This window comes from Nuphar pumila, chromosome 4 (genome assembly GCF_984573655.1).
Source record: "Nuphar pumila chromosome 4, dmNupPumi1.hap1.1, whole genome shotgun sequence".
In the NCBI taxonomy this organism is placed as follows: Eukaryota; Viridiplantae; Streptophyta; class Magnoliopsida; order Nymphaeales; family Nymphaeaceae; genus Nuphar; species Nuphar pumila.
This window is the reverse complement of record NC_143252.1, coordinates 22,226,122-22,239,977: the sequence shown is the minus strand read 5'-3', so window position 1 is coordinate 22,239,977 and position 13,856 is coordinate 22,226,122. Positions and strand designations below refer to the sequence as shown.

General features: G+C 36.0%; 1 protein-coding gene across 1 annotated transcript in view; it reads right to left on the bottom strand.

The window, feature by feature from the left end:
• The window catches only part of LOC149839623 (calcium-dependent protein kinase 13-like), a 29,706-nt gene continuing 15,850 nt past the window's right edge, over positions 1-13,856 (bottom strand). The window contains exons 7-8 of the mRNA XM_090002690.1: positions 670-897; positions 1-586 (exon numbers count right to left, since the gene is read on the bottom strand). Coding sequence (XP_089858816.1) covers positions 416-586; positions 670-897 — 399 coding nt within the window. The 3' untranslated portion in view covers positions 1-415. The remainder of the gene's footprint in view (positions 587-669; positions 898-13,856) is intronic.

Genomic DNA, 13,856 nt, shown 5'->3' with positions numbered 1-13,856 from the left:
CAATAAACAATTTAACATATCACTGCAGTCTACAAATACAAGGTTTCAAGCAGCAAAACTCAGATAGCAGCAGGCACTAAAAACAGTTCCTTAATCGGCAGCCTTCTCAAAATTGTAGAAGCTAATCATTGAACATTTAACCGTGGGAAAGAAACGCTATTCATCGTTAGTCAGAACCTTTTGGGAAGTTCAACTGTATACTTGGCCGCTGGGCAGTTAAGCTATAAAATGTATCACAAGTTCTTTCTCCTCTACAAGGTAGCAGTGCCACACAAAAGACATCATTTCACTAACAGTAAAAAGTTCAATGCATCAGTGGTCTATAAACACAAGGTTTCAAGCAGCAAACTGAGAAAGCAGCATGCACTAAAAAGTAGTCAGTTAATCAGCAGCATGCTCAAAATTGTAAAAGCTATCATTGAACATTTAACTGTGGGCAGTCAGCTCCACCATTAAGGGACCCATCCTTCATCAGCCTGATGCTGAGACTGTTAAACCTGCCTCTTGAGTAGTGTCGTGATGCTTTTCGCCAATCAGTTCCAGTTTTCATCATAGCCACAAATTCATCATAGCTAATACGACCATCCTATTTTGCAAAAGAAGCAACATCAGGGAAAAAGAAAAGAAGCAAAAAAATTGGAACTTTACAAGTGCAATGCAGACAACAACCTTGTCGGTGTCTACTTCTCGAAGGATATCAACCGCGACATCAAAATCAGATGTGCCATCCTCAACTAAGGCCTCTCTGAGTTCCTCCAGCCCAATGAAACCATCTCCATCTTTATCAAAGTATGAGAAAGCTTTTCGGAGATGCTCATCATTGGCCATCTTTTGCAGATGAAGTGAAACTGCAATGAACTCTCCATAATCAAGCGCTCCATTTCCATCTGCATCTACCTGTTAGGATGAGCTATTCATTCAGCAGACTTCATAGCATGACAAGGCTCCCCTTTTATTAATAAAACCTGCTGTCAAAAGTTCAAATGCATTTGCCGCATTTACAATAAAATAAATTCTGACAACTTATAATATGCTCCCTAGAAGCCAGTTTCCACATTTTCCTTTCCTGTCAGTTGCAATATAAACTTTGGAATTTATCATTTTCCCAAATTCTATTTACAGAAACAGAACAAAAAATTTATTATGATTTCAAACAAGGGAAACCTAAACAAACTACTATACTTGAGAAAGCAACCTAATTGTTTGAGATCCCGTTGAAATTTTTCTTTTCTTCAAAATTCTGAACCTATGACCTCCATAACAAGTATTCAATATTTTGAAAATGTATAATATTTTTCCCAATAATAAAAGTGCTACTAACATCATGATATATTGAAAAATGTATGGACGACAACAATAAAAACACACATATCACAATTTTTCCATGTTATACTCACTTCAAAGGAAAACTCCTGGTAAACTTTAACTATTTTTATTAATTTTACTGACATTTATATTTTTAAATTTATCTAGATTGTTGATTTTTGGTGGAAATCTTTAAATAAACACATGAGAAAATTTCAAAATCTACTAAGAATATCTTTGACGATAAAATGTCATTTATAACTTTTGTCACAATGCTTGTAACTATCTAAGTTCAATGCATCTCACCTACCCAAATAAATAAACATGATAGAAGAAATCACCACTCATATTTTCAATGCTGAAACTCAATTAGTCATTCATAAGAAATTATGGATATGTTTGCAATGCCCTGTGATTCTTGGATTTTCTCAAGATCCTGTGATTGTAAATCACAATCACAACACTTTCTCAAGGTTGATGAAACATGAGAAAAGTACAAGTGATTGTGATTGCCAGCTGTGATTATTTTTGCCTTGAATCTTCTGAAAGTTGGTCACAAGATTGACCTTGTGACCAATAATCACAGCTTCTACTTTCTCAGCTGTGATTGTTCATCCCCATCTGTGACCAAAGCAAACATGCCATACATTTTCTTTTTTTGTTTATGGTTATTGTGTTTCAAACTCCTAAGTTAATGTTTCAGGTTCCAGAGCAAAGTTATTTGAACTCTAATTCAAAATCGGTTACACGTTTGTCATAATCTCAACTTATTCCTGGGTGTGCTTTCACTATGAAACCCAAATTATTTGGCATAGAAGCAGTTTAAAGCACGTGCATTTTAGGGTATTGATTGTTCAAGAAGTTGATAAAGTTTTGGAGGCAATCTTATTTTCACGGTCACGTTTGCGTTGATCATAGGTGGGATGAGCCATCAAAGTTGAGAAAGTAGCCGTGGGGTCAGTCTTGTGACCAACTTTCTCAAGTTTCAACAAAGGAGCATCCTCAAGTGAGAATCACAATCACAACTTGCCCTTTATCATGCTTGTAAAAACTTGAGAAAGTGCACTGATTGTGATTTGCAATCATAAGATCTTGAGAAAATCTAATTTTTACGAGGCAATCCAAATGTGTCATATGATTCATTACCCTCAGTGTTATTAAAAACGCGCCTCAAGGCGCAAAAAGCGCGCCTCGCCTCAAGGCGAGGGCCTTTGTGCCTTGAGGCGCAGGTATAAAGTGCAACAGGGCCTTTGTGCCTTGAGGCGCAGGTATAAAGTGCAACACCCATGAAGCGTGCACCTCATAGGCCTTGAGGCGAGGTGCACCTCGGACTGAGGCGTACACGCCTCTTTTTGCTGTAGTTCATGCACAGAAAATGCATTCAACTATTCTAATTTATTCTTTTTGTTTTCAGTTAATGTGGAAAACCATAAGCCCCTTAGTAAAGGTGCTGCATCGCGCAAATTTATACCCTCCCGCAACCACGCACCCCAATTTTTTTAAAGTGCCGCAACCACGCACCCACACCTATGTGACATAGATGATCAACATGGGAACCTGTGGAATTTCTGTTTAGGTCTGTCGACATGGGCTAGGTGACATGTCGACAGGCCTAAAAGAATGAGATAGCTGGATTGTAAAGTAGCACTGTCACAACAAAGAGTCTCATGTTTAAGACCTGAGAGGCTAACCCCAGCCTGCATATCATAAAAAAAAGGAAAATTAAAAAGAAAGGGCTGGCTAACATTTTGCCTTCCTTCAATGGCTTTTGGATTATCAGCTTTTAACAGTGTTAAGGACTTTGTTCATTTTAGAGCCTCTGCTACTTAAGGGCATAGTCACCAATCAGTCATGATGATGATTGTGGAGTGCCACAGCTCTTCTGCTTCTGATGAGCCTTTTGACATGATTGATTGCAGTCACCTTGGTTGAGGTGCTATTGTTGATCTTGTAGCATGTTTATGCTAAACTTTAACATTTAAGTTAAGGGGATACATAACCTACTGACTAAGATATAATTTTTGAGCTAGTCATGATATCACTATCAATGTTCAGTGAGTCGATTAGATGAGATAACTCAAGCACACCTATTTTCCATGAGAAAAGCTTAGCAATTGTGGATAGAGAGAAAAAATGGAAAAGTCAGGAAACAGAATAGAAATAGGCTGTCTTTCATGCCAAACTATGGAAAATAGAAAAAAGATAATAGATAGAAATAATATGAAATTGAGAAAAAGATGTTAAATCAGAAATCTAGGAAGGGGAAATATCACAATGTTTCATGATAATATCATTGCATGCTTCAAATTTTCATTATTTTGAAAAAATGATGACAAAATACTTTAATAATGTTTCATGAAAATACTGCTAAAACATTGTGATAGTTTGAAAATATTGGAGATATGTGTGTTGTATTTTCAAGCTTATGAAGAAAAATCCTAAGGCTTAAAGTTTTATTTTTGATGAACTCACTATTCTTGTTTGGGCTTAAATATTGGAGATATGTGTGTTGTATTTTCAAGCTTATGAAGAAAAATCCTAAGGCTTAAAGTTTTATTTTTGATGAACTCACTCACTATTATTTTTTATGAACTCACTATTTTTGAGATTTTTTATTTCCTGTTGGTTGTTGCTTCATCAATAATGATTTTTTTTATTTTTTTATAATTTTAGATATTTTTTATAGTTTTTTTAAGTTTAAAAAAAAAAAACTTTGAGGCTTACGCTTTACGCCTCGAGGCTTACGCCTTGCCTCAGATTTTGGTGGAGCGCCTCGCTATGCCTCAACGCTTTTCACAACACTGATTACCCTTGAGGGAAGATTTCATTAGCCATTTTAGTTGATTCTTTCACCTTAGGAGAAAACTTGATGGGATTCTTAATCAATGAAAAAAGCTAAACCAACTAGAGTATTGTGTGTCATCCCCTGTAAATGAAGTCTGATTTAAAACCAAGCATTATTTTCAAGTTATGCTTTGGTCTTTTACATGTTACAACAATGTTAAAAGGGCAAATGAAGTTCATGGTCCAATTCATATTTTCTACCAAATTATTTTTTCATCTTTGCTAATAGATAGTTTCATTACAGGTTTTTGTTCTACATTTTGTCTCTTAAATGATTGGAATGGATTGAAATCCATTAGAAAGACTACAATGTCCATTATCCTCAAGTTTTTCTTTATTCACAAAATATGATATGCCAATATGGGTAAATGTTAGATATTGCAATGCTCCGATAATGCTTTCATATGCCTTTGGATTTGCAGCAAAACACATCTTCTGCCTTAAGCTTTTGATTCACAAGTGAAAGGGTCACCAATTTTTCATTCCATCTCGTCAATAGATCAACAGCATATTTTTGTTATGATAAAAACGTCCTCGCTACTTGATCGAAGAAAAGTATCCTTAGTAGTCTTTGATCCATTTGTAGATCTAATAAAAGTATTTGAATTCTTCCAAATCTTTCATTTGGAGCTTTCTTTGTAGATGACAATTTACTTCATCTATATGACATGCTAAGGTACACAATGTCATCTATGAAACTGGAGAAAATTGGTTACACCATGTTCTCCATTATTTGAATAAAGAATAGTCTCTGAGAAAGTTTTGAACCATGCTTTCATGTTTGTTTAAAACAATAAAGAGATCTTTTTAATTTACATAACTTTTATATAGGATCGCCCTCTACATATCCTTGAGAGTTGTTCAACATACACCTTTTCCTTCAAGCCAGCATGTAAGAATGCATTTTTAACACCCATTTGCTAATGTTACCAACTGTATATGGCAACAAGTGAAAAAACCAACCTGATTGTTTAATCAACGAACTGTTTTCATCATGATCTAATCTATATTCTTGAGTTCACTCTCATTCTGTCATACTATGAACTTTTTAATGTTAGCATCAGCCTTAGGTTTTACTTTGTACACCCATTTGCAGCCAATTACAATTTTATCTTTTGGCAAATTACAATTTCTCAAGTGTTGCACATATGGAGAGCATGAATTTCTTTAATCATCGTCTCAATCTGTGTATGATCTTTATTCACTTGGAAAATATTTACAGGTTCTTTTGATTCTTGAATTGCAGAATACAATGGTACTTCAAACTAAAAGCTTCATGGCTGACCAACTCATCAATCAGGTGCTTTATCTACTTGATCCATGAAACTGAAGCCTGCTGACTACATTCTTTTTACTTTGATAGTGAGTATTTTGTATTGATCCAAGTGTTTTTGATGGATGATTTTCAGGTAAGGGTTCATATTCAGGCGCCTTTTGAGGTCTCTTGTGACAGACCTGCCCCCACAGTTTGTCATATGCTGGATTATTCATTTCTCCCCAACATTGCTATGCAACTCATTTGTATCATCTTCAGAATTTTCTGAACTGCTAGTTGGATTGGTTGACTACTGTGCTGCTGTGATGGCACTCCGCGATTATGGTGCAGCAGCATTAAGACTAGCTGACTGTGCTGCCCTAAATTTTCTGCATTTCCATCTAAACATATTGGCCAACTGCCACCTATGCTGCTCATTACATGTATCTGCTGCTTCTTGTAAAAGAGATGCATCCAACCATGAAAACATACCATCATACCCATCTTGTATTATGCAACTCTCGCAATTTTTATGCTGTTTTGGTATTCAGCAACACTAAAGTTATTTGTCCAAAATTACATGTTTACAGACCATAATGGATCATTTTATTGGATCCCTAAATTTTGTGAGCATCTGCATACCATATAAACCCACATCCTTAGGCTTTGAGAGTATTTGTCAATGATTTGTTGGCATGAACATAGCAAATACATTCCCGAATCAAAGGAAGATGACACCTACATAAGATGTAATAAGGTGCCAAAATCTTCATGGTCAGCAATTGTTAGTATGGTATGGCTCAGTCTATAACCTCAAGGATCCATTGCTTGTGTGAAAGCACTCCATAATGTCATTGTGTCGTTTCTACTAGATCATTATTTTCTGGTACAAGTGGGTAAAATTTTCTATGAAATACTCATGGATTGTACATACTCTTTAAATTCTATGGAATTGTATTCACCCCCACCATCACTTTCAAAGTCAACAACATAAACACCAAACTTACTCTTGATCAATGGAAAGGAAAATCCAACTGAATCTAATAAGAAACATTAATAATGTTAGAAAGATGCACATTTGCTTCAATCGATTGTCGAGTTGGAATCTCATGATGCGAGTTGTTTCAACTCAATCTAACCTCATAGATGTGTTCAGCATGCTCGATTTAGTATTGAATCAACCCTTGGATCATGTTTTTCCGATAAAAAACATGTTTTGATGAATCAGGAAAATCAATGCATTCGTAGCCATTGATTTTTGGATTGTCGGAAAAATCTGTATACAAGTCAACTTCCGGCGATACAAGAGCTGGTTTCCACTAACAAAAACATGAAGAACACATCTATGGTGTTAGATGTGAGAAAAAAAATGTCATTTGCTATGTCGATTGTAAATACAATCATTGTGGGAAACATTAACCTTGTTAAACTACTATATATAATATTATATATATATGTATTTGTATTTAGAATGTAATGTAGATTTTTCTTGTAATTTTGTTGTTTTTATTTTTTTGTATTTTTATTGTTCTTTTTTTATTTGTATGCATTCTCAAGGGCATTATTGTCTTTTCATGGCTAGCTGTTAAGACTAGTCTAATGCTTAGCTTAGCTAGCCATTAGGCTAGTCTAATGGCTAGCAGCCCTCTCCTTTTGTGTACATATATGGGGGTTAGACCCCCTTTTAAACATGCATTTTCTAATGCATTTAGTGTGAATAATAAAAAAATCTTAATTGTGTGCTTTCCATGTGAGGATCGTGAGTGTTTATGACTTTGACCTTTCGTGGCTGTATTGTGCCTTTTGTGGCTTTGAGAGCCTTTGTATTTTTGGACTTATTTCATTACACGGTGTCAAAGCCTTGAGCTCTTGATCCTTGATGCACTTGCTCGTGATTGGAGTGCTTGTGACTTTTACTATGTGTTTGTAGTAATAACTTCAGCAGAGCTTCGTCTTTTGCATCTGTGGTGCCAGTCTTGGAGTTGCTCTCTATGTTTCCTCATCCTTCTTCCTTCTACCTACAAAGAAACTGTCATTATTCTATTCATTCAAACTACTTGATATGAGCTGCCGTAATTGAGAATCACATTAAGAGTAGGGGGTATATCAAGGGCGCCAACCCTAAACCCCATCTCAAACTCACTAAAATGGAAGGTCATGAAGAGAAGATTCTTGATGGAAAAGAAAAGGAGAAAGTCATTCAAGACTATCTGAAAAAGATGAATCAATGGGAGATGGAGAACACCAAGATTTTACCTTGGCTTATGATAGTGTGTAGCTATCCGTTTGCACCAACCTAGACAAATTCAAAAAAAGGCTAGTGAAGCATGGATTCCTTCTGAGCATCTACATTCAAGGGAATATAGCCGACAAATACTACCTTTAAGAAAAAATATATACTATAAAGCAAGGAGACGAGAGTGTAAGAGAATATTATGCAACTCTATCTCCTTTGTAGGATGAGTTGGCTTTACTTGAACATAAACAAGAAGGTGTGTGTTGAAATGAGGCAACAACAATTGAATGATCAATTCTTCCAATTCCTTTAATAGTTTTCGCCTGGAGTTTGAATAAGAGCATCTTTGTTGTATCTCACCATTGCCCTTCTATGAGACCCATACCAAGTTGAGTCTTGAAGATACTCGGCTTAATATGGCCAAGAGTTTAGATGATAACCTTGCCATATATAGGCTAAGAACCAATGTCAATTGTCAAGACTTAAAGGTCTTCTCATTTCAGGAAGCAAAATAACGAGGTAGAAAAATTATTTGCTATCACTGTAGTGAGCTCGACTACATCAAATTGGAGTGCCTCCAGCTCAAGAAGAAGGTTGCCTTGGTTGGATCTTCTCATGAATCAAACAAGAGACTGATCTAAAGAATATCTCTATTACTGAATTGGCAGAAGGACTTCAACAATTCTTATAGGCATCTCCCTCAACTTCTAACGTTGTGATTTCAATCTCTTATCATTCATCTTCGTTACTTAATTCAAGATCCTCTTTTCATATGACTGCTAATGAGTCTCTCTTATCTGATTGTTGTACCAACTTTGTATGCTTCTTATGTTTTTACTATCGATGGTTCATCTTTAGAAGAATCAGAAACTTGGAAAAATTTATCAAAAACTCCAAGGTTTTATTTGTCCTAAAAGTTAGATTTATACTTAATTTAAACTTGAACCTTTCTTTCTATTTTTCAAATGTTGAACCATAGGTGTGACATTTCCCTCTGATCAAATGGTTGTTGGATATAGGATCACCAATCAAAGAAGTTAATTTGGGAAAGTTCATAGGAAAAAAGGTCTCCACTATATGGATTTTTTATGCTTACCAATAAAATCCTTTTGTAATGTTGCCCATGAAAATGATAGAGTTGTGGCATAAGAGACTACGGCATCCAAATGTATCTAAACTTCCTCATTTTCGATTGTTTGGAAAAAAATTGTAATGACGGATTTTATATGTAATGATTGTATTCTTAGAAAAATGCTCAATAAAATCCCTAGCTTTGAGAAGCGAAACGATCTTATTCCAATAAGAAAGAAGCTTTCGAAATGGCGCATCGATCATTCCCCAGGGCTTCATTCCAGTTGCTATGGGTAACGATCAATCGACAAATGAAGGTTATTAAAAGTTTTGTTTGTAAGAAGCCATTTGAGTTGGTGCACTCTTATCTAAGCCATTTGTGTGTAAGATGTATGGGGGCCAGCTCCAAGTACCACCAAGGAAGGATTCTCTTATTATATTATACTTAATGATTTTACTAGATATACTCGGATATACTTCCTTACACTTAATCCAAAGTTTTTTCGTGTTTTAAAACCTTTCATAATTTGATCAAAAACTAATTTAATGCAAATATCATTAACTTTCGCCCCAATTCAAGGGGAGAATATTTATCAAATAGTTTAAAAAATTACTTAAATTTGGATGGTATTACATAACACAAATCATGTCTCAAACCCCCCAAAAAATGGTTTAGCAGAAAGAAAACACTGCCATATAGTTAAAACAACAACTTTGCTTATTTCAAGTGGATTTTTAACCATTTTTAGGCCGAAGCTGCACTTACCATTGTGTATCTCATTATTAGAATGTTTTTATTCTCATTGCAAAACATTAAACCTTTTGAAAAACTTTTCAAAGTTACAGCCAATTATAAAAGACTTGAGAGTATAATGGTTTCTTCTTTTCAAATGAGTGAAACTTTCTTCTAAACTTATTCCATATGTTTTACTCGGTTACACTAAAAACCAAAAAAGATATAGATGTTATGATCTTAACAATAACAAGATATACGTTCCTAAAAATGTGACCATTCTTGAAAAAGAAAATGGTTTTGAAAGAAGTATGTTTAAGGAAGATATGCGCTATTCATTTGTTATTGATTTATTACCTAAACAAGATAGGTTTGCAATCTTGATACTTGAGGTGATATTGATGTTGCTTCTAGTGATCTTAATCCATGAAATGATCATGTTGCTTCTAATCATGCTATGAATGACTACAAATAATAACAATAATAATAATAGAGATGACACTATGCACGAGCTTCAATGTTATACATGATCCTTGAAATGATCATGTTGTCCCAGCATTAAGTATTGATTTCTAATGTTCCGATTGATGGTATTGATTCATAACATCGGTTAAGGAACATGTGTAGGACCTCTCAGTAAATAAAATACAAATTGTGTGTTAAGATACTACTGAAAACTGTCTTGAACCTCAGGAATTTGGCCCGTTTTTAGTATCCACAGGTTTTATACAAGTGAGAACTTAATTGTGTTGCATTTAAGTAGGGACATGCATGCAAAAACAATACTGATAATTAAAGTTAAAAAGTCGTTCATGCATGTTGCATTGATTCATGCATGTAAGATCGTGCATTTTAGTACTTAGTCATTTTATGATTTTGACGAAATTTTGGCTAAGTCTGGAAGAAAAATCGTTTAAGGCTTGATTTTTAGACTAAAGTCTTTGAGTCTGGGCTTGACCCAGGTCTCATCGATAAGGTCGAGGCGAGCCAATCGAAACGTGGGAAAGAGTTGTAAATTCGACCTTTAAATTCAAGCGAAATTCGGATTATTTTCAAGCAAAATTTGAAATTTAGTATTTGTGTAATATATCGTTAGATGCGTGTCAAAATTCTGAGGGTGAAAATATTTTACTTTCCTGAATTCGAGTTTCGTTTTGCCCGAAAATCGCGTTTTTACAAAAATTGAGCAGTTTGTCGAAATGAATCCGGGGTTAGATCGGATTGGATTCAAGGCCTAGGATCCGAATTTTTATGGATTTGGGTTCTACTTAGGTCCTACTTAAATATGGATTTGATCCAGATCTCAATCCATTTTCGTTTTGGGTATGGGTTTGGATCTTGGATCTAGATCCAAATCCAAGCCCAACGTTTTTCCAGCTTTAAAGTGAATACAAAGCTTTATTTTGAGGTTTAATAAGGTTAGAGAACCTTCTGGGTTAATTTGGTTATTTTTGGAAGTTTTTAGATATTTTTAATTAATTAATATTTAATAATTAAATAAATAAATAAATAATATCAATTCCGAATTTTTATTTTGGGCTGAGTGGGACTCTCTAAAAGAGCCCCTATTCTTACCTAAGAGAGGTTAAGAGAGAGTTTTAGAAGAGTTGAAAGCTTTAAGAAAAGAAAAGTCAACTTTCTTTAAAAGTTTCAAAAAATTAGGGAACAAAGGAAAGAGAGAAAGAGTTTCCATCCTTTGGACACTCTTAGAGAGGGCTGGAGAAGGGGGAACATCACCCCCTCTCCCACCCATTACTTAAAGAGAGAGAGAGGGAAAAGAGGAGAAAGAGAGAGGAAGAGGGTTCCTCTTCTCCAACAGCCCCTTAATCCACCATTATTTTTCTCTTTTCCTATGATTCAAGCTAAGGTACGGGTCTCCTCTCTTGATTTCAAGTGAGATATTGAGCATAGAGGGGGTTTCATGCATGGTTTTGAAGGAAACTCATGGGAAATGAGTAGATTTACAAGTCTACTCAAACATATATGAAGGAGGACCTATGGATCCTCTTCCATAGATGTGGTTTTAACTTTTATTTGCTTTCTTGAAAACAAACTTCTGTATAGTTTCAAAACAGAATTTTTTTTATTGATATAGACACGCTCCTTTAGATGTTTTTTTTATGATGCATATCGGTTTTCATGGGTAGTCCATGATGGGTGCATTGACGGTTTTTTTAATGCGATTTTAAACTAAAATTCTGTACGTCTATTTCTGCATTAAAACAGAAATTTTAAGTACACATGTTTATTTAAAGCCTATTCTTGGTGGAAACCGATGTCTAATGGATGTATTATGTTGCAGATTAGTTTAGATACATATAAAAGAGGTTGGATCAAGGTTGTTGCACATATTTAAAAATCTGATTATGTGTGATTGTTGCCCACATGGGTTGGTTGTTACTTCACGCCCTTTTCTTTTCTCATACATGTATTGTAAAGTCATGAGATCCCATGGATTTCTAATGTTCATGTCTAGATGATAATGTGTTGCAAGAGTACACTGTTTTTATAAAAAAAATTGTACATACAGCGGAATGCTGTTTTTGCTTTGGGCGTAATGGTCCGACCGGCAGACCAGCCGAGCCCTGTTCGGCTGGCCAGATCCGGACCGTAAGGGTGCAGCTTCGTCAGGCCTGTTCATGACAGGCCTGACTTGGTTCAGCAGGGCCCAGCCGAGTGGGCTCAGCTGGGCAGCCTGCTGTATCTTAAAAAAAAAAAGAAAAAAATCTGTTTTGTTTGTGATCCTCTATAACATGTATTGAGGTATGCGTATGACTGTTTGCCTTCTTTATAGTCATGTGGAATTGTGAATCAACATAAGTTTGACGGAAAATATATATATGTCTATTTCCTGTATAATGCAGTTTTGCTTGTGTACACATTTAATGGCTGAGTTGAATCTGTATTTATAGGTCTGCAGGGTTTTGTTAAAAAAAAAAACTGGTTTTCTAAAAACCCAGCCCCCCTATTGCTGGTTGGGCGATCAGCCCTGTCAGTTGGGCTGGTTTGTTAGGTGTTTCCAAAAAAAAAAGAACAGTTCTTGGCGATCGGCAGCCTGGTTGGGCACGGCCAAGCCTGGCAGCACCCGTAAGGTACTGCCAGACTGGGCTGGCTAGACGCAGGTCTTACTGGCTCGACAGAACCGAGCCCAGTAGGTCGGTTCTGCCAAGCCGGCTGGGCAGCAGTGTAACAATATATATATATATATGGAGGTCTCGGGGTCGGGTCACAGGACCAGCCGAGTTGGGCTCGGCTGGCCAGACCTGGCAGTGCCTTGACAGGCCTGCCAGGCTCAGCTGAACCAACTCAGCTGGCCTGGCTTGGCCGGACAGGCCTGCTGTGCTTGTAGAGGCCTAGCCAAGTGGGGTTCGGCTGGGCGAGTATCAAAAAAAAATTATATATATATATATATATATATATATATATATATATATATATATATATATATATATATAAAGTGGTTGCTGGCCTGAGTACGTATATTAATCCAAAGAGAGACGTTACATGTCCTGTTATGCATACACTTGAAAAAAAAAAGGAAAAGAAAATACCTTATGTATATTTATGTTACAACAACAACAACAACTACGCCTTCATCCCAAAACAATTGCGGTCGGCGATATGAACCAAAAAAGAAAATCGTTCTGGGTCTTCCACATGAATCCTTCTTCTCCAATCATTTCTATCCAATGTCATGTCCTCGGTGAGGTTCAAAGCATTCATATCCTTTCCTATCATCTCCATCCAAGTCTTCTTAGGCATACCCCGACCTCTTTTAACTAATATATTTTCTCATTTCTCCATCCTTCTAACTGGAGCATCATTAGGCCTTCGCCGAATATGTCCAAACCACCGTAAATGATTCTCTCTCATCTTATTTTCAATGGATGCAACGCCTACCTTCTTACGTATCTCCTCATTTCGAATCTTATCTTTTATTGTATTTCCACGCATCCATCTAAGCATACTCATCTCAGCTACACTCATTTTTTGAATATGATGTCTCTTGGCAGCCCAACATTCTGTACCATATAGTAAAGCGGGCCTAATTGTCGTCCTATAAAACTTTCCCTTCAACCGCAATGGCATTCTACGATCGCACAACACTCCAGTTGTACTTTTTTATTTCATCCACCCAACCTTTATCCTATGATTTACATCTCCATCAATTTCTCCATACTTTTGAATGATAGATCCCAAATATTTGATACAGTCATCCACCGGTATTTCTTGCTCACCATGCTTCACTACACTCCCATCACTACTTCGTTGCTTACTAAATCGACATTCCATATATTCTGTCTTACTCTTACAACTTAAAACCTCTTGCTTTCAATGTTTGTCTCAATAATTCTAACTTAGCATTAACCCCGACTCTAGACTCATCAATCAAAACAATATCATCAGCAAAC